At 44.8% G+C, this 21,363-nt stretch overlaps 1 protein-coding gene across 19 annotated transcripts in view; it reads right to left on the bottom strand.

The window, feature by feature from the left end:
• Positions 1-2,146: 2,146 nt before the first annotated feature.
• Positions 2,147-21,363, bottom strand: part of KCNMA1 (potassium calcium-activated channel subfamily M alpha 1) — a 704,741-nt gene continuing 685,524 nt past the window's right edge. For 6 of the 19 annotated variants that reach the window (XM_059662259.1, XM_059662265.1, XM_059662262.1 and 3 more), the window contains 2 exons: positions 20,515-20,633; positions 16,284-18,967 (listed from right to left, as the gene is read on the bottom strand). In XM_059662259.1, coding sequence (XP_059518242.1) covers positions 18,718-18,967; positions 20,515-20,633 — 369 coding nt within the window. In that variant the 3' untranslated portion in view covers positions 16,284-18,717. Of the gene's footprint in view, positions 9,510-16,283; positions 18,968-20,514; positions 20,634-21,363 lie in introns of those variants that run through there. The other 13 variants (XM_059662260.1, XM_059662263.1, XM_059662271.1 and 10 more) reach the window with 4 other exon arrangements.

Genomic DNA, 21,363 nt, shown 5'->3' with positions numbered 1-21,363 from the left:
CTCCTTGTGCTTTCACCACCTGAGGGTACCAGCAGACCCAGGCTTGATTGTGGATGTGTACTTGCCATTGGCGCATGCAATTTAATTAAATAGAAATGGAAGTATAAAAAAGAGGGTGTTGATTCTACAAAAACAAAGTTGGTTGATTTGCAAAGACCAGATTAAGATAAATTTCTTTTAAAAAAAAATCTGTCAAATTAGAAGTGGGTGAGATCATTATAATGGACTGAAACCAAAGAGCCTAAGTGGGCAGTGAGTGTGAAGTGCCTACATTAGGTCTTTGGACAGAGCAGGCCGAGCTGCAAGGGTGGGTCTGGGCACAGGCATTGGTCTGCTTCCTCCACAGTTTTCAGAGCCTGGTCTGGACAGGGAACTGCCTTTGGCTCCAAGACACCCCACGCTCCCCCCTTGCTCAGCCATCTTTTCCAGGTCTTTGTTGATGCCTTGAATCTCTGACTGTTAGCCTCTATTTTCAGACTCTGAATGTGAAAGGTTAGTAAGCATGAGCCTCTGTTTCTTCTCTCCAAGGCCTGGTCCATTACCATTTAAAATAGCGGTGAGCCCGTATTTACATTTTGATGTTTCATGCTTTATTTACTTTGCACACTGCCTATTCTGCCCCCCCTCCCTGCCCCCGTTTTTCTCCCAGGCAGAATCTATCTTATCTGACATTGCAAAGCAGTTAACATTGATTCTGGTGAATGGTCCACTTTGATTTTTGCTACAGGGAGATTTTTAGCACAAATTCACATATATTGTTTTCTCAACAAATAGAAAAATATGTTCCACATTCATTTTGCTGCAGATGCCTGGCCTGCTATTTTGTAACTCACTGTCTCATCTCTTTTATTTGCTTTCTCTGTCACTGTCGATCTTTTCCTAATACTTCATCCTTTATGCAGACTCCTTCCTTGGAGCCGGATTTGGCAGTGGAGTTTGCCTAACTAATGGGGACCATATGCTCTGCAATTACATTCCCCCAACAACATTCAGATTTGTTAGCAAATATTGGAAAAGGCAAGTTGAGAGACCGGAGTGCAAAGACTGTCAGGAATTGGCACATTCTGACAGGTAAGCCTGCTTTTGCTGACCCCTGTGCATGAATGAGTTCTGGTTTGGGCTGGTATTGGCTTAGGTAGAACAGGGGTTTGTTTTTGAAAGTATCAATCAATTGGTAGATTGTTCTTCAAATGGCTAAGTGCCTGTCTTATGTGTTCCCAGTGGCATACCGTACTCACCCCATAGATCAATTTTTAATACATGACAATAACCTGTTTATTTGTTGGTTCCATTCCTCCCCAGACTGAAACTGTGATCATGATCTTGTTCACTATTGTGTTCCCAGCTCCCGGGAGAGAAATGTAAATGCAATAGCTGTTCAGTGAATCTTGGCTGATGAACAAATGAGAATCCCTAGAATACATGATGTCACTACATTGTAAGCATCGCCTGCAAAGAACTTGGAAGGCTTTTCTCCCTTCCTTCAGGATAAACCAGCCTTAATCTGGGGAGCCAGCCTCCCTGAAAGAGTTCAGACTCATAGGATTCTGCATATGATTTAAATCATGGCCCTGAACTGGCAGCGGTCATTTAAGAGGCCCCATTTTGAGATGAATTTTGTCCATCGCTCTGTTGGGGATGAGCGTGGAGCAGGAGGAGTCAGCCTTTCACAGGGTGTCCTGGGTTTGCATGAGCTAAACGCGGGGGAAGGATGTCACTGTGCAGATGTCAAGAAAGGGTAAGTAGCTTGGAAGCAGGTGGCTGAGGAGAGAAATGTTCTAGCTCTTCAAGAGCCTACCCAAAGGCTGCCCATTTCCCTAGAGGCCCGAATGCTGGAGGGTCTGCAGGAGCCTGTGGTGCCCACTCCATAGGGAGTCTCAGGCATCACAGCTAATGACTGGCTCTTTTCTCCCCGCTGCCCACTCCAGGCCTGGGTTGGCACCTCTGACAGAGCCCTTGGAGAGGTGGGAGACGACTTGCAATCAAAGCTGGAAAGGCAAACCCACAAATCCTATGAGTCCCCAACTTTGCCTTTATCCTAGAGAACATAGCAACCTGCGTGGAACTCAGGGACTTTGTCGCTCTCACCCCCCGTCCCCCATCCCCCATGGCCATGTGGGTGCTACAGAGACACAAGAAACGCTCCTTTTAGAACACAAATACATAAATTTTTAATCTGCGAAAAATACAAAATGAAACCATGTACAAGTTATGTACAAACCCTTTTTACAAGACAAGAGAGTGATCACTGGTTGTTACAGATGACGGTTGGGTAGATCATTTCAGAGCACCAGCATTCATCCGTCCCCCCGTTCCCGCTCCATCACAGCCGTTACTTTATCATCACAACCATAATGCCAACCAGCGAAAGTTTGAAACACAATGAATAAGCCACGCTCCTTTTCCTTAATGAACATGCCGGCTGACCTCGGGGTAAGCGTACCGTTTTCCCTTAGTCCCCTGAAGAAATGTTGAGTGCAGGTTTGGGTGTGAAGTGGGGAATTTCTTTACTGTGGGTGTGAAGTGGTGGCCAAGGGGCCAGAAGTTTTCGGCAGGGATGATGATCCTGCTGCCTCGAAGTGGGACATTTTTAATTAGGATTTTCAGGCAGATCTCGGTTTATATTTGAAATATTGCAGTTCTCGTCAAACGTGTCTCAGCTTGTACTCAGCCATCAGAGGGGAGGGGAGCAGGCCTCCCTGGGGCCGCCAGGGGATCAGGGTGGAAGTGAGGGGCCATCACCTTGCTGGTGGGGCTCCCTTACTTGCTGGCCGCCTTCTCACACTGAGCCTGAGTCCCACATGAGGACAGTTCTGGTTGCCTCTGGCAGGCCCGGGCCGGGGCCACGTCTGCACTGCTAAGATCCTGAGCAGTGGGCCCAGAACTGCTTCCTGAGGCAGACACACTGAAGAGCTTTGGTGACACTTTCATCCCTGCTATGCAGAAAAGCGAGGTGGAGGAGAAGAAACACAGACATCCTCAAGGGGCTAAATAGACCAAAGGAAACTTAAATTTTTAAAAATCTACTTAGAAATTAAGGTCAGTTTCACCGGGTCAGAAAGAAACTCTTTGTTCATGCTGCCTGTGAAGAAAGGCCACCAAAGCAAAGTGAGTAATGCGTTTAAGAACCCTGACACCAAAGCTGCCCTGAAACCAGCGTTTCCGGGGGGGGGGGGGGAGAAACAATGGGGTGATATGAACAGGGAAGTGAAAGAAGAGGCCCACCTCGAGATCCCTCTCTTTTGACTTCTTCTCCAGGAAGAATGCCAGTGACCTAGAAGAGCATCCGACTTGTACTGCCCATGGAGCCCAAAGCTACACATAGGGGCTGACTGCCTACCCTGAGCCAGGCCTCATGAATGTTCTGGGGATAAAGACAACCAAACAAGTTTCCTGGCCTTGTCAAGTGAGTCCTTCTACTACTGGATCACCATCTTCAATACCCTTCATCTCCAATCATATTGATGACTCTCCCTCTCTATCTGAAAGTTTCCCTCTCACGTTTCCCATTTCCTGAGTCTCCAGTACCCTAGATCCCTTATCCCAGGAGTGTCTACTTATGTTATTCCTTTTAGCTTCTAAAATCATGGGTGTGGCCCCCTAACAGTCTCCTGCCAGTTGATTTTTCATATTTCCTCTTTTGGAGAACTCAGCCATTGCCCCTACTTTACCAACACTGCTGTGGACCCGACATGCCAATCCTTCCCTAATCCTCTCCTCAGCTCCTCACTCCTTATGCCTATAAGACCTTCTCTTATTTATAGCTCTCATCTTCTTCCTCTTTGGGCGAATCCAACATTTCTTCACTCCTCCATATGGTTCTTCCCTTGAGATCCAAATCCAGTGTTCCTTTCACAAAGAACCTCTTCTAGAACTATAGTCATTGTCCCGACCCCCAGCCCACACATGAGGTCCTACAACTCCAGCTAAGCTGCTTTCTCTATCAGGATGCCTAACACATATTGGAGGAAGATAGGAGCTTCAAAATGTTAAGATTTGACTTGGCGCGCGCACCCTGAGAACTCAACGCCACTGAGAACAGGTTCAGCCCTGGGCACACTCTCATGATGACTTCCAGGAAGAACTGACATCTCAGAATTTCCTACCTGACAACACAAAGGCACTAGTGCTTATCGCTCTCTGTTTAGAACTTTTAGTGGCTTCCCATGACTTTTTAAACCAAGTCTCAATATCTTCGCTTGCCCCTTAAAACTGTTTATTCTCTCGTCCCTTCCAGGAGATCTCATCCTAGTTTCCCTCAGCTCCCCTATGTGAACTTGTCACTGTAGTAAAAATTGTCTATATATTGAAATCACATTCTTATCAATGAGCTATGGTCCATTAAGACCCCCTCTCCCTGGAAAACACACTCCACATTCCTCAAGTCACTTATCGCCTATTGAAATACCTCCCAATGCCATCAAACAGTATATTCCTCTGTATCTTCTCATCCCACATAGGTCAATGCAACCTCGCCCTCCTTTCAACTCAAAGTGCTATCTCTTGCCATGACACACGTGCTCTTGGCTGGCCCTTTAAAAGGCTGTTTATACCTTTTTGTTTTTGTTCTTTCTTCCTAGCTCCGTGATGAATGTCTTGAGTGTGGCCTATCTCTAGCTATGGAAGTATCAGGCCAATTTTCTTGCTAAAAAAACAAGGCAAAAAAGGAGGGTCTGGTACAGATAGTCTAACTGAAAATTGCCTCTCAGTCTAACCATGTGAGGCTATGATATCAGGGAGCCTTTGACTGTTGTAGGGACAAAGGGCTGCTGCTTCAGGCACATGGTCTGCTTTCTCTCTGTACATGTTCCAAGCAAGCTTACCATAGGAATGGCAAATTAGGCTCTGCAGTTGCTTGGGAAATAAGATTAAAGTCTTCTTTGAATTGTTGTATGGCAATTTTTAAAATATTAACAATGGGTTCGGCAAGGGGAACTACCAATCAAAACAGACTTCGCTTAAACAACCAATATGGCCACTCCAATACAAATCAGCTAGAAATCATTTCTAATGATTACTCTCTCATAAATAAACCCAAAGGGCTACCTCACCTCCTCAAATTAACATGGGATCTAAATGTTAAGTCATCTGTCCTAAATAGAAAAAAAAATGCCCTTCAGGAACATGGGCCAAGTGAAAAAGGGGCACAAAGGTAATTTACCAGGTGAGTTGTAAGTGAATTCTCAGTCCCTTCTGTTTTTAAAAGAGGATGAGTCAAACCCTAAATACTAAAGGCCCTTTGGTGAACTATGGTGATTGGTGATTTTACCACCGCTGCAAAGGCAGCAACTAAGAACAGAATATAACTCAGAAGAGAAAGGGAGCAGATTCTGCACTGGAACTCCACATCCAAGTTGAATGGATTTCAACTCTTATGAGTAAGGTGGTTAACATCTCAGTCAATTGGTTTGGTATTCTTTTTGTTTTCTCTCTCTTTCTAATCTCTTCCTCCTTTTACACCTTCCTTTCTTGTTTTTTCTTTTTTTTCTTTTTTTTACTGGGGTTCTCTTTCAAAATGAAGCATGATATATCGAAACTAGACATATTAATGCAAGTAGTAAAGAGATAGCTAGTGTACTAATGGAAGAAAAAATCAAATAAACAGAGAATATGGAATAAAGTGGGAAGACTGATTACTTCCTAAAACCCAGATACCCATGTAGAAATAAAAAATGAAGAAAACGTCAGAAATCCAATATTCATGAGCCTCTAACTACATATTGGAAATTGGAGATACGAGTTAGAGGTGGGGGGATTGACCAAAACTGAACCTTGAGGCAAGAAATAAAACAGGCAGGAAGGAGATTGCAAAGAAAACCCTAGGAATACACAGAAACATCTAACCAATGTGGTCCACGAGGATTTGACTTTTGAAATTTGTATTTTGAGCCTAAAGAGACTCCAAAGTTAAAGAATGAAACTAACGGCTATGTGCCCAGAGCAGGAAGTGCACACTGCCCTCAGGAGTACCACCTGGGAGAGGCAGCAAGGAGGGCCATCCTGACAGCCCAGGGCAAGTTGTCCCCAAAGGCTGGGTCCCATGCTCCCACGCTCCCACTCCTGACTCGGACCCTGTTCCCTCAGCTCTGAAAGGAATATTAGAGTCATCGAGACAAATCACTCTCATTTACGGAGATGTCACTGAGACTCAGAGAATTAAAGGACATTTTCATAGCACATAGCTAGGTATTTGCAGGTGTAGCTCTAGAATCCCCAATTAAACCATTAGTAGGAAAGTTGGACTCTCACCTTTTCACATGAAAATGTGCCCAATTTTCTTATGTTTTTTCACTCCCCCCCCCTTCCACTCCTAAACAAACAGCTTGAATTCCCAGTTAATTTCAAGCCTTCAATTACATTTGTACAAAGTACATCATTAGATGTCCCAACCTTTCGAAGGAAAGAGGTCTGAGTGTTCCCCCAACATGCCTTAGTCACAATCACTTTTATTTAAGATGTTTTATATTGGTTCAAGGTGATGTTTTAAAATATAAAATTTCTCAGGCCGAAGTGAAAGCATTCTTAGAAAGAAAGATGATGACAGTGACAATGCCTTAATAAGTAGGTGCTTTCTGTTTTTTAATAGCCTGTTGGTGAGTCTTTGATTCCCAAAGCATCCAAGAATCTGTAGTTTGGTAAAACAGCGTTTCTGAACCTCAACCTCGGCTGGCAGATCAGACAGAGCCTATGACACTGACTGTACCAATGATGACCATCATCGCTCTGTACTGAATTTATCCAGAAAGATGAGTTTGTTCTGGTGGGTGGAATGAGCACGCCCTCAGGGCCAGAGAGTTGAACGAACAGAAACAAACCCGGAAGCTCTGGCCTTCTAGGAGTCCTTGAGTGACCTTACAGTCTTGCTTCTGTTTTCATCTCACTGCCAGCCTACCAGGAAGCAGGTTTTGTCTAAGGAGCAACCAACCAATCATTTTGCAACCTTCTTAAATACACGCCTGCTTTTATTTTCTGGCCAATTCATTATTACAAAGGCAAACAGCATGAGCTTCCTGCTCCACCTTAGAAGAAAATGGATTCCCAATAATTAGTGGTTGTGGAGGGGGGGGGGGGTGTTATCCTTTGCTGTAGAAGACCATCTTAGCTTTTTACTAAAAAAGAAAAAAAAATTCAGATTCCAGTCTCCAGCAATGATGGGCTGGGCGTTTACTGCTTTCAGACTGACTGGTGTGGCCAGAGGAGGAGAGGGCAGCGGACAAGGGACTCAGTGGCCTAAGTTCCTCTAAGGTCATTGAGGTGGCCACCATCACCCCCTGGAAGGAGACCAAACAGGACAAATTCAGAAATGACTGTCAGGAACACGAGTGGGGAAGAGTCCACCGGGGTTCATGAAGGAAAGAAGAGCGTGGCTTGGTGTGCATGTGCTAAGGAGAGCCCAATGCAAAATCATATGTAAAAGTAGGCCCGGCTCCCAGGAAAGCTGTCAAAACCCAGCCAGAGACCCGCCCCACAGTGGAAACCAGGAGATGCCTAGAAGCCTGAATGGAGACTGCTGACGTCATTGTAGTCTGCTGAGGAGGCTAGCGATTGGTTATAAGTAGTTTTTAAACAACCCAATTGGACATACATTATATTCACAATACTTTTATAGAGCTAATGCTACAGAATGTGACGACACAGTCTGACAAGTCACTTCAGGACGGCGCCGACAAGCACGAGGACGTTGGCTCCGCAGGGAGTGGACAGAGGCGGAAGCTCATTTTGCCTACGTTGTAATTGGAGGACTTAGTGGGCATATGTTTCCATGGTGATTGCATGGCTTGCCTCTGATCTGATTTGCACTAACGTACTAGGTACCACAGGGTCATGGCCTAAAGAATTAATGGAATATTATGGGACTTTGGGGGATATTTTGGTAAGTTTGGTTTCTTCAAGTGTCCACAGTTTACATTTTTAAGGAAATAAAAATTACTGTCACATCCATGCTTCTCCAGAGACCCTGCTGACTGTATCAAAAATGGATAATCCTGTAATTAAAAGACTTGCTCAATCGTTTGAAATATAACAGCTGCCGGGACCACTGTACACTGGGCATGCAAGCCACAGCAGGGCTCTGAGACGTGGGAACTGTGTCTGGTGGCTAGAACGAATTTTGACCACAGTTTGAAGTGGCTGATACATTTGATTTCATTGCTGGTAAATTTCAAAGGCCTTTCCTAACAGTCTGTTTTAAGTTCATTTGTTGCTTTCCTTTTGTTATTAATTTTTACATTGCTGTAGCAAGTTTGTGGGTTTTGTCCCAGCGACTGAAAGAAAGCCCGAAGAGCTAAAATCTGGCAAAAGTCATCTCCTTGATTATAGAAAATATCTGGCTTTAAAACACAAAATTCAGTGAAAAGAATGAATGTAGTATCACATCCTATTGTTACACAAAAGGATTCATTAGTGTTTACAAACTTTCAGGGTAAAATCTCTGAGACATGGGGAGTGGGGACAGCCCCCCAGACCCTTTCATGGTTGAAATCACTTCTGAGGGTGGTTCAGAGCTATGAAGTGAGAAGCATAACAGCTTAGGAGTCCCCACCACTAGGACAACAGGCAGAGCCACGTCTCCTGTGCATCTGGCCCTCAGTGTCCACGTCCCAGCGTGCTCACCCCTCTCCGGGTGCTGTCAGTGGCTGGCTGAACCTGACCTGGCAATTGTAGAAAAGCTGCGAGGTCTTCCCTTTAAGTATATGAACGAAGGGATAAGAAATACAGAATGAAAACTAAAACTACAAAAATATGACTTTCAACTGTGAAAATAAATGTCTCCATTTATTAAGAGCTGGTGTCAGAGCAGCCAAAATACACACCCATCCTTCCCTCTTTCGTCTTCTTTTTTTTGAATTTACTAAAATACATGTTTACATCATTGAACCATTGAAAGTTTTTTTTTTTAAATAATCCATTTCCTTTCGTTATAATTAATTGTGGTGGTGACCATCATTCTCCCCAAAGTAAAAGAGAGAAAGAAGAGAAATATGCATTAAGGAGTCTGGCCACATATTCATTTTGATTTTGCATTGTGTAGATCTAGGGAAGATATTTGACAATGAAAAAAAAAAGAAAAAAATATATTTTCTTTCTAATAAATAAAAATAATTTAAAATGCTAGAGGCTATACATGACTATTTTAGTATATTCATTTACAAATGAAATCATTTTCTTCTCCAAAATACATGGAAGCAATATTCAAGGCAAACAAAGAGAAAGATCTGTCTACTTTATCTTTCTTGCAAATCTCACTTATCCTAAGGTTTCCACCAGTGATTCAGTGTGTAAGAGGAAGAAAAGTCACATCACCATTTATGAAGTTTGTCAGGCTTTAAAAAAATAGTTCTGGTCTCCTGGGAGTCAACATTCATCTTCAACTTCTCTGATTGGTGGAATCAAGCTGCTTGTGGATTTATATTGGTTGATCTGGTTAGCCATGTGGGTACTCATGGGCTTGATTTGAATGTTTCTGGGATAGGCATTATCCGGTTCATCTGTAAACCATTTCTTTTCTGCTAAAGGGCAAAATGGATAGAGAACAAGAAGGAGAAATGAGAAGCTTAATTAGTTCTAGGGTAAAGCTTTTGGAAAGTTCATAGAAAAATGCAAAAAGGCAATAGATAGAAGCTGACAATGAAGTCATTGCTAAGAGAAACTGCAATGTAGGGAGAACCCCAGAACCTGAAATATACCTCTGTTGCCATAACAAGTGATGACCAAGGGGCCATGAGGACTTGAGGCACCAGGGGGGACCTCAGAGAATACAGAAGCGTTGGAAAACAAATGCTGGTCATGTTCTCTGGGGTTCCTTTAGTGGCCGGAAAAGCTTTGGTGGGAAGAAGATGTTAAATATATCAAATACTGGGTATAGTCATTGTACCAGAGGAGAGATTTGGGCATCCATCGATCTGAGTGGAACGTAAGGGGCACTGTCTCTGCCGCAGAGTGAGGGATGTAGAATCTCACACAGGGTCTCGGTCTCCCAGCCTGCACTTAGCTTTGCTTGTAAAACGCATACTTCAAGTTGTATGTCAACTGTTCCATTCTTCTATTTTGTTTGCAAGCCAGTTTTGAGGGTCTTAAATTAAACCCACAGATTTTGCTGGCCAATGAGAGTAAAAAGTAGAATAGCCACCAATGTTTTTAGAGGATTTTGAAATTTCAAGAAAGAAAACTCGGTGTTGGTATAAAGTTATGAAAAGAATTCCTAGTGGCACTGCCTGAACTGACTATAATGACCGGAGCTGTTGACAAGGGGGCTCAAGGAAGACTTGGCATTTCATTGCCACCTTAGATGCAGAGATGGCAGAGGAAGAATGCTGGGTCAGTGCGTTCAGGCCCTGGCTGAGACGCAGTGGCCTGGCATCCTCTTAGCAATCCAATGCTGGTTTCCACGACTTAGCCCTCACCCCACCTCTTTCTAGGATTGAAATTTTCTGGAAAAAGAGACCATGTGTATAGGTACGAAGGGACTGGGCAAATAGGACAGTCTAACTTGGGAATCATATGCCTCCTTTTAGTGGCTTAGGATAAGAAAAGAAAAAGGGAGAAGCTTCAGCACACCCACTGCTGAAGAGACAGTAACCTCTCCGGCCGCCTTTTCTGCCTATCAGAGCAATTCATAGCTGCCTTGTCGGTGGTCCTAAGCTGACATGTTAACAAAAATTGCTCACCTGGTGTGACAGAGGGGTGTGTGTGTGTGTGTGTGTGTGTGTGTGTGTGTGTGTGTGTGCGAGCGCATGTGTGTCCAGAATCTATGGTTAGCTGATGGCCACTTGGCTTGTTTCTCCTTGGTCTATACTTTGCCTCGCACTGTCAAGTACCTCAAACCCTCAATGTCAACACGACGGCTGGAAGTGGGGGGTACTTTGGTGAAAGCTTACTCACTGTCCTTTGTTCAGCAGCTCGCTTTACCCCCCAGAAAACTTCCTGCCTTGTGGGTCCTTCTCCCTGACCCCCCTCTCTCCTGCTCCGGCTCTCTCACCTATTATAATTAAGTTCACTTTGATTTGAACAGATTGGACGATAGGAATTCATAATGCTACATCCTCACAGCGAAGCTAACTGATTAAGTGCTTTAAATTATTCCCCCTGACAGAATGATAAAGTTACAATCTGTTCTGAGATGATCTACAGCTTGCCAGACTCCTACAGCTTCTTTCTACATTCATTTATCTTTTTGTCAAGCGGAGCTTTTTTTTTTTCCTTCTTTCTTCCTGAGCTTCAATTCCATAGATCTTTTAAAGTCATCAGCACATCTGAATTATTAATGAGGCTTTCGAGGCAAGGTTCCTGATGGGCTGGTTAAAAAAGGTTGTATAGAAACCCAGGACTGTGTACACATCAAAATAATTTCAGCTCCATTTAAAAAACCATTTAGTTCAAGTGTGACATAGATGAACCATTATGCATTTGTGGAAACCAATTTTTTGTGATCTACGATTAAACTAACCTTTCAGAGAGGAGTAAAGTGTGATGGTTATCATGTTTTAAAAGCATTGTCAGGCCGCTGAAACAATTTCAAACTATGACTTTTTCCTGCGGTTTATGTGTAAAGATGAGGTTAGAAGCGCCGTCTGCCTGGGCCTCCCTTGGTGTTGGCCTGGCCACCATGTGGACTAGTTTGGCAAAGGGATTTAGTGCTAGGTTGCTCATGCCAGGCTGGTAGGGAGAGTGAACTCTGCACAAGAAAATGAGTAGGTCTTTTGGGTGAAAGACCTAAGACAGCTGCAATTTGCTGAAATTTTTACAGCTGCTGCCGACAATAATTGTTCAGAATTTAGTCTTTACAGTTCAATTCAAAGTTGGCATTTTGACCTTTCACGGCAGCGAGAATATCAATTTCCTTCTGCTGCCTGTAAGAACGAGAGAATTATTTCCTTCATGTAATCTGCTTCCTCCTTCCTTTTAAATTTCTTGCCCTAGGAACAGTCTCAGCAGAGTAGCCCCTGTGTTTCGACCATTCGGCTTTGACACAAGGAGTTGTGTTAACGCCCGTCCGGGAGGGAAGCTGAGGTCTCCTTGCGCCTGAGACACAGGCTTTTCAGTTTGGGTGGAGACTTGGTGAGCCAGGATGTAGAGGAAGTGGAAACATGTGCATGCTCTGAGCACTGTACTGCACTGCCTGGGCGGGGGCATTGCATGAGCAGCTTCTCCCGAAGGGCTCAGGGCCCCACACGCTTGATCGCCAGCCTTTCTGCTTCAATGGAGAGTTTCAAGTATGACAATGACACCCTGGTGTAGTGAATCTTGCCTTCCCAAAAAGAAGCTGTGGCAATGGGTGGCTACAAAATTGGCCACAAGGAAGGGTGTTCAGGGAAGAAATTCAAAAGCTTGCTGTAGTAGGGGTCTAGGATAAATTCAAATCCCTGAGTGTATCTCCTGTCCTTGCCTCGGGCCACATGCCAGAGAGATTTCTGGGAACTTTATTTCAGCCCTAAGATGAGAAGGGCAGTAGGTCTGACTGAGAGGGCCTCCTTGCTGCCAGAGAAGAACAGCCCCACTTGTTAATCAGCTTTCTGAGGATGAGGGCTGGCGTCCTCACTGGGAGTACACAGGTGACCTGCTGGAGTTAGGACGGGAGTGGCATTGCACAGTCTGTGGCAAGTGGCCAAGTAGAACAAGATGAAACCTGGAAGCAACTGCAGGGAGATGCCGGTAAAAGAGCTGCACTGCCATTGGCAGATGCCCCCTCTCCAGACCAGCCACGCCATGATGCATCGGCATGGGCAAGCACTGCGGTGTAGGCCAAGGAGATGGCATGGGGCGGTAGGTTAAGCTCAGATGGACCTGGCTCTCTCACATCCTAGTTGCATGGCTCTGAGCAAGTTATTAGAAAATGTATCTTAGCTTTAGTTTCTCTTCTGTGAAATGGGGCCTACTATAGGATTGTCCTACTGCTGTGGCTTGGATAAAAGGGGCTGGGGTCCATGAATCACTCACTACCAGTCCAGATACAGGGTAAGTCTATGTGAGCTGTTAAGACTATTAGCAATTATTAGTAACATTAGCAAGGCATTATACCATAGCAGCACAATTGATAGACTAAGTTTTACATTCCACTCTGCCGCTTCCTAGTTAGGTGACAATGACTAAATCTATCCCTCAGACTCTGCATCTTTCACACAAGGATACCAACAGCATCTCCATCTCTGCTACATAAAGATGGGAAGTATCCTTCAGTATGACTGCAAATGAGCTGGGAGTAGAGAACGGAGGTATATAAATTGGGGGAGTGGGGGTCGGTATGACCTGAAGAATCAGGATTGCGGCAATAGAGACAACACAGGAGGGTTTGGTTGGGTAGTCTTCATGTGGAAGGTGAGGAGCAGGGGTGACCTGTCTGGGGAGGTCAGGGCTCCTACCCTCCTCTGGTACCTGCCTCTTTGAAATATTGGCTTTCGCTCCACAGGCACCCCACCGCACCTGCAAATCATCTCCATCTTCCCCTGCTACTTTCATCACTGACACGGAAGGGTCCAGCATAAGGTCAGCATTCCCTCCAGCCACCAGAATATTAGGCCACGGTGGGGAAGGCCCCCGATCTGGGCTGACACATTACTGCAGGGAACCCAGAAGCAGAGAGACAGGCTGCACTGTGAAAATTGAGTCTCTTTGCTGGCTCCGTGGGTTGTCAGCGCTGTGGGATTTAGCCTTTTCACATAACTACTCCCCAGAGGAGAATGCATTAAAGGGGAGACGATGATACAGGGAAGGCATTTGGAATAATTGCCCCTCTTCTCGCAGTGTCACAAGCTGAGGCTTAGAGAGAAAGGGATTGAAAGAAAAAAGATTCCATTTGGATAGACGGCAGTGGAGGACGGTGAGAGCTAACAAGGAGTGCAGCCTTCGAAGGTGATGCTGTGTGGTTTCGCATAGCCCGTTTCTGAGGGGCGGCCTGGCATTCACCCTCTGTCCTCCAGACCCCCAGGCTCCCCGGGGACTCCACCCACACACAGTCTCCTTTCCTCTCCATGGGCAGAGTGTGGCTATTTTATAGAAATGAAAGTCATTTTGTACCAGCACCAGAGCAATTTGTTGATGAAAACGATCTCACTTCTCTGCAATTGTCCACTATGACTGCATTTGCCTCCTCTTCCTGAAACTCTAATGCTGCCATGGGCTGGGCAGAGCAAACTGCCCCCTCCTGGCCCTCAACACCCGAGGGCGGAATTCACACTCTTCCCTTTCAGGTGGCAGGTGGCTGAGATAACCCCTCTCACTTCCCCAAGGAATGAATGGGCAGCCTCCTGGTGGGAGACAGGCAACCAGGTTAGTGACAGGTGCCCACAGCTACTTCTTTATCATGTTTTGACAAAGCAGGATGGGCGGCAAGGAGCTGGCTGAGACATTGATTTTACCGTCTGGACTTCCACAGGCCCTGAGTTTCTGTGCTCTTCTCTTTCTCCTCCAGGAGCCTGTTGCTATAGGAACCGGGCAGGTTGATTTAATTGTCTCTATTGGGATGCAGACACCTTTAGGCTTTTCCCATGCTGAAGAAGAGCCAGGCAAAAGGTTTTCCTGGTCACCTGGGAGCTTGGCTACACTGGCAGAAGACACAGTCCATCTCCGCTCACTGAGCTCGCAGGACTGCTCCCCTTTCTCAGGCACTGGGTACCCAGCCCAAGAAAGTGCCAACAGCACAGCAGCATCCTGGGGGCACCTACGGGCATCTGCTGTGTTTTTCAAGATAAGCCAATGGGGTAGAGATGGTTTATAAAATAATGAAAGATAGAAAAATGTCTAAGGTCAGTGTATTTCAAAGTATGTAATGAGCACCTATTGTGCGTTAAGTTCTGGGGCACAATCTTCAGGATTTATAATGGACTTTGAGACTTTTCTGGGCTGCGGTATGAATCTAAATATACACACAGGGTCCAGCTTTCTCTTTAGCCATTTGAACTGGCTTTAGGAAGGACCCCGAGTAGCAACCATTAGGGATGCTGACGATTTCATTATCATCCGAGTTTGGAGGCGGTGGAGGCCTCCTGGTCTACCCACCCACTTACTTTTAAGGTTTACCCCTCTTGCAGCCTAAAGCAAATTGGCCTGAATGGCTTACACATTGCTTCCCTTCTAGGATGGAGCAGATAATTGAGCTTCTACCTGTTGCTCTGTTTAAATGCACATATGTTCTCTTCAAATAACTGTTTCACTTTTTACCCTTACCTACTGGATTCTTTTTTGTGGGGCAGAGGGGGGGAAAGGAGAGACGTCAAACTTGTATGCCTCCTCCCTAAGAGAATCTGAAGGAGGAACGGAGTTTGGAGTCACACAGAAAACAATGGGAGAGGCTCTGTCGTATGGAGGAAAGTATAGTATGGTCGTTTGGCTAATAAAATAGAAGGAATAATAATAATACCTTTTTCATCACTGAACATATTCATTACCCAAGTATAGTCAACTCTCAATTGTGTGCCCAAGTCCAGGGAAAACCCCCAATGTCATCTCACGTCACAGCCTGGTTCCACTCCATTCCCGTCACAATATCATCTCATCAGAGCTGCTAACAGATTGCATATAAAAGGCATTTTAGATCTACTTCTCTCTATCTGCCCAATCTCTGGTTGGAAATTAACAAATGTCTGAAAGGCAGGTGGCAGGAGAGACCTAGGTAATAACTGAATCGTTAGCCCCCAGATAACTGGGGGTGAGCTACTGAGTTGCTACATACAGGTGAACAGTTTTAATTTTGGGGTCACACTGATTAAACATAAACGAGACCAATGCTTTTGCCATCAATAACCCTCCTGGTTTCAATCAGAAGGAGGATGAAATATTACCCGAGAAGCAGGTTTGCCAAATGGAGCACTGCAGATATTTTCCAGAAAAGTTTATCACCTGGCATCATCACTCGATTTAGTAGGTCTTGCCAAGATAAACACAGAGATGTGGACAGACTGATGGGGGGCTGGGTTGGGGTGGTGGTAATGGGGGGGGGGTGGAGAGGAGTGGAGGAAGCTGGGTTTCTTGATGGGAAAATGCTTTTGAACTTGGAGCAAGGTACCAAGGTGGGCAGGGAGGCCACGTGCAAATTTAAAGGCAAGCCAGATGGAGAGAAGTTCCCCCCAAATTACCCAACCCCAAACCCAAGAACACCAAAATAAACTCTAAAGGGTCTAGCAGTAGCAGCAGCACAGCCTCATTGCGCTGAGCAATTTAGAAAGTGGAGGGGGGAAGAGAAGGAGGGAGGGGGGAGGAGGGGAAATGGGAGGGGGGGAAAGCAAAACAAAAGAAATAAAACCACAAACAGAACAATATAAATAAAAATAAACAAACCAATAACAGAATAAAATTTATAACTCCTTTTTTTTAATTTCACAAAAGTTTTCACAAGGACAACGGTATAGAAGAAAACCCCCAGCAGTGGCTAGGTCATGCAGAACCATTAATTGTCATACCTTGGCCCATTCTATTCATCCTTGTTGCACTTTAGAGAGAGAAGTAAGCTATGTGAGTTTTACAATGCTTTTAAACTGTCATATTTCCTGTTGAGCACTTTAACTGGCACATTCTTATAGTTATAAATGTTCTGAGGGCATAACTTTATAACCTCCTTTGCAAAGAAGGCACGAAGAGATCTTCATGATCCCAAACTAGATCATATGTGTGTGTGTGTGTGTGTGTGTGTATATATATACATATATATATATACATATGTGTATATATGTGTATAGGGAGAGAAATATTTATATAGTTATATATAAAAAGATAGGTAGTTATACATAATATATAAATCAATATCTAGGGACAAAAATAATTTGGAAAAAAAACCACTCATAGGGCCTTTTAATATACATGTATGCAATTATGCCCCACCCCTTCACTGGTTTGGATATTGCACGGCCCTGCCTTTGGTGTGGGGATAGAAGTTCTGACTGAGCCTCACCCTTTTGTCAGTAAAAGTGCTTGTCAATTCACACAGCAAGCAAATCTCCAAAACTACCATGCTTGGGGAAACAGGGCATCCAAAATCTAAACCCAAACCATTCACCATAAAAACACCTTTGCAGAGATGGTACAGCTATGGCATCTTCCTCCTCCCCTCCACCCCTATTCTGTTGGATGTGATTTTTTTTTTAAAGTAAACATTTTAAATATGTATCTACCAGCCCAGGGCTAGCCCATCTGTATAAGACTTCGGTTAAGGTGGAGTGGGCCAGTTTTTAACAACTACTGCACTGCCTAAAGCGTGATTTGCATGCATAAAACATCTGACAACTGTATACTGAAAAGAGGGTATTTTTCTACCTTTCCTCTCATGCTTACTAACTGACAAAAAGAAAGAAAGAAAACAAAAGAAAAAAAATTATTATACCAAAATGTGTTTGGCTCACTGTTGTACTCTCCTCCTCCTCCCCAGCTCAAAATGACAAGGAGCAGTTGTCTATGACTGCCCTTCGCCGGCCTACGTGAATTGGCTACGATTAAGAAATTGATGAGGAGGAATTTTTCCCACCAGCTTTCGGCTGCGGGACAGCCAGCGTCAAGCAGCTGTACCAACAGTTTAAGGTGGTAGCTGGCTTTTGTCTCTGTTGAGTCAACTGTGGCTTGATCCTCCTACATTCCGATTTATTTAGCATGTTGGCTCCTAAGAAACAATGATCTGCTGCTGGCTTTATCTTCCTCTCTCGGCACCATGGCCCCAGCCCTCGCTCCTACCAGGCATGGGGGCCCTAGCTAATCAAACAGAGGGGAGTAAAAAGGTCCCCTGAGAATGTGTGGAAAAATACTTGCTCTTTCCGGAGCATTATTTATTCTGTACATAAGGTAAGTAATTCACCTTTTAAAAGATGTAAAAGTCCCAGGAAGGCAGTTTTTAATGACTTACATCTGATATTTATGATACATATGGCTTTTCATCCCAAATGTCAAAAGTGAAAGAAAAAAAAATAGCTATTCATATGGCAGCGTAAGGAGACAGAATAACAATTTAATATGCAATCAAACCTCTTTGCACTTAAATTAAATGACTAGAATTTGATAGATCCACAAATGGAATACGATTCTTTCCTCCACAGTGAGGGTAGAAATATTCATCTGAACTCCCCAAGGAAGCCAGCTCTGGGACTGAAGCCCTGGGTTAGTAGCTAAAAAACCTCAGATGTGCTCTTGCAACAAGCAGAGACTTAGCCATCTTGTACACAAATGGGGAACGCTTTTCTAAAGCTTCGCGATCCTTCGGCCCAGAGAGTGGAAACATTCTCTATGTTTTTGTTCCTTTTCGGTTGCTTGTTTCAAATAAACATGTGTGTGTATATGACTGTGTATATATAAGAAAGAAAGGAAGGAAGGAAAACAAGAACAAAATCAAAACCCAAAGCACCCTGATAATCCCGACAAGTCAGAATGAACTTTTCTTCTACATCGGCTTCACTAACTAGTTCACTTGCTTTGCCTAAGTGACAGGGGTCGCCAGCGCTGCGCTTATCTGCGACCGCGTTCCCGCAGTGAGCTACGTAGGTCTGGAGCCTGCCTTTGGGTCATTGTCCCCCTATTATCGCAAATAACTTTTGGTCCTTCTGCTTTGTTGCTGTTGTGCTCAAGGGTTTTATGGTGGTGAAATAAAAATGACAACCACATGCACACTATCATACATATGCAAATATGTGTAAAAAAAAGGGGGGACTACAGGCGGAAACGGGGAGAGTTACTGTTGGAAACACCCACTGGGGAAATGAGTGGCAGATACAGTTTCACACACGGTGGCAGTGGATACACATATCAGAGCCGCTCTTCCTGCACGTACTTCTGTTTGTCTCGGGACTCCCGGGACTTGGGTCGGTTCGGTCGGTTTGCCGTGGATGGGATGGAGTGAACGGAGGAGCTCTTCTTGCTGGAGGATTGGGACGAGTGGGAGGAATGGGAGAGGCTGGCCCGGGACTGGCCGGCGTTGTGGTCAAACTGCATTAAGCAGAAGATCAGGTCCGTCGGCACGAGCTCAAACTCGTACGGGGGGTTGGTGATGACATACCTGGCCGGGGAGAACAGAGAGGTCACAGGGTGAGGAGGACTGGGCGGAGATTTCACCTGACTCTGCCTGGTTCCCCAGCTCTACCGGACCATCTGGAAGGTGGACTGATGGTTGGTCCCAAGCTTTAAACGTTATCTTCCGAGTTGAACTAAATCTTCCTCTATTTAGCTCAACAGAGGAGACCAGCCATGAGTCCTGACATCCCAAGAAGCTGAATCAATGCCGGTAATGGAAAAACCAAACTGTGCTGCCTGTGATCTAAGGGCCCCTGTCAACAATGTCAGGTTTACTTCCCATCCTGAGTAGCCCAAGTGCACGCAGGTGGTTGCATGGACTGCACTGTGTCTTTCATTCTAGAACGTTCTGACAGGCCTAGGCACACATCACAGGATCTTTGCTTACCATAATGTAGCATCTCCTTAGTCCTTCCTCACTCTTTGCCTTTTAAAAAGCTACTTTGCTTGGGATTTGGCTAAATGAAGAACATAAAACACCTCCTCGCCCATGAGTCAGTCCTGCTTTTACTGTGCTCCTTGGTGTGATCAGACTTTCTCTGCTTCACACCGGACATGACTTTTTTAAAAAAATAATCACTGTTTCATTGACAGCCGTGGATCACAAAGTGTGGTCCCCAGGCCAGAGATATCTGCATTACCTGGGAACTTAAAAATGCCAATTCTTAAGCAACCGCACCCCAAGCCTACTGAATCAGACTCTCTGGGCATGGGGTCCAGCAATTTGTGGATTAGTGAGCTTTGCAGGTGAGTCTCATATTCACTGAACTTTGAGAACCCACTGGCTACAGCAATCATTCTCAACCCTGGCTATCCACAGCAATCTCTGGGCATTAAACAATGTTATTTTCAGTCCGGGCAGGTTAAGTCAGACTAATCTGAGTATTGTTTTTAAAGGCACCCCCAGTGATTCTAATATGCAAGCAAGGGTGAGAAACACTCAACTCTATAGCACTGTTACCTGGGCTTTAGGTACACACCCTGGTTTTGATCATTCTAGGATGTCCTTTTAATATGGGGCTGCTACGAATTTATCTTAATGCATATTAGAAAAATATAACTCGCATACATTTTTCTGCTTGTGGTGATAAGTATATAATTTTGTTAAAGTAAATATATAAAAGGGAATGAGTGAGTCAATTAAAAATATACTAAGTAAAAATATAAGCGTCTAAGAGATGACAAAGGAATCATTTACCTTAAATACTAGCAGCATGAAATATCTCTACATTAGGTACCAACAGAATTATTCCAGTGGCTGGAGTTTGGAGGAGACGCTCCTATTCAAACGTCTGTAATTAGGTGGTAGAACTATCCTATACAACCTGAATTCTTCCCACAGTGTCTTCACACCTGCTATTAGTAATTAAAGAAAAAAGCTTCCCGTAACCTCCAGACTCAGTGCTGCGTCGCATGTGAGCAGAGTGATTTGCTTGCTGAGAGCATGTATACAGGCCTCTGCCTTCCTCAGGGCGCAGGAGGGTCATTTATGTCTCTGCATTTCGGTGGGAGAGCAGATAGAAGTAGACTTACCTCTTCGTGCACTGGCTGGGGGTGCTGAGGTGAGCATCTCTCAGCCGGTAAATTCCAAAACAAAGCATATTATACGTTTTCAGAGCTTTGCAGAACAGATCACCATAACAACCGCCATCCTGGGAGACAACAGACAATGGAGAGAAGCATCATTTTTATTGGCTTGCACGTAGAGTTCCAGGGGGAACGGGCCTTTTCAGGAATGCTTGTTTTGGTGTCTCCTGAGTTGGAGGGTCTGTGCCAAGGGACTGTGGCTGTAAAAGGCGATGTGGTTAACAGCCTACACCCCAAATCGGTGATTTTTTTTAGATGCTGATCATAAGGAGGTTTTCCCTCGGTTCTCTCGAGCTTTCCACTGTAGCAGCGAGAGCTCGGAGGAGAAGGCACCTCTCCCTCACCTGGAGGGTGTGAAGCTTGAGGATTGCAGAGGCACGTTAGCTGGGGAGAAGAAACCAGCTCGGCAAGTTGGTGATTATGTTTAGCCGCAGCGTGGCTGCAATCACTGTGATCTGACCGTGTCGTCAAAGCCGCTCGAGTGATAATTAAAATCACTGCAAGAAGAAAAGACCCCACCAGGTACTATGGTGACAGACTCTTCCAGGTAAGGACTGTGTGAAAAGCACAATTTACAGACCTCAGAGATGGCAAGAGTGGAAGAGAAAATGCTTCCCCAGGAGCTGGCGGTCTGCGGGCTGAATAACCGGAATTCACAGTCCTAATCAGTTCACAGCCGCCTTCCGGGGTCTGCAGCCCCATGTGGAATGTTAAAGCTCAATCGTTCACTTGGCAATGCTGGCTTTGGGCAGCCAGGTGGCTTCAGGTTGGTGTTATCATTATAGGAAGGGCACT

The sequence above is a fragment of the Myotis daubentonii genome, chromosome 13 (assembly GCF_963259705.1).
Source record: "Myotis daubentonii chromosome 13, mMyoDau2.1, whole genome shotgun sequence".
Classification (NCBI taxonomy): domain Eukaryota; kingdom Metazoa; phylum Chordata; class Mammalia; order Chiroptera; family Vespertilionidae; genus Myotis; species Myotis daubentonii.
This window is presented reverse-complemented; position numbering and strand designations above follow the sequence as displayed.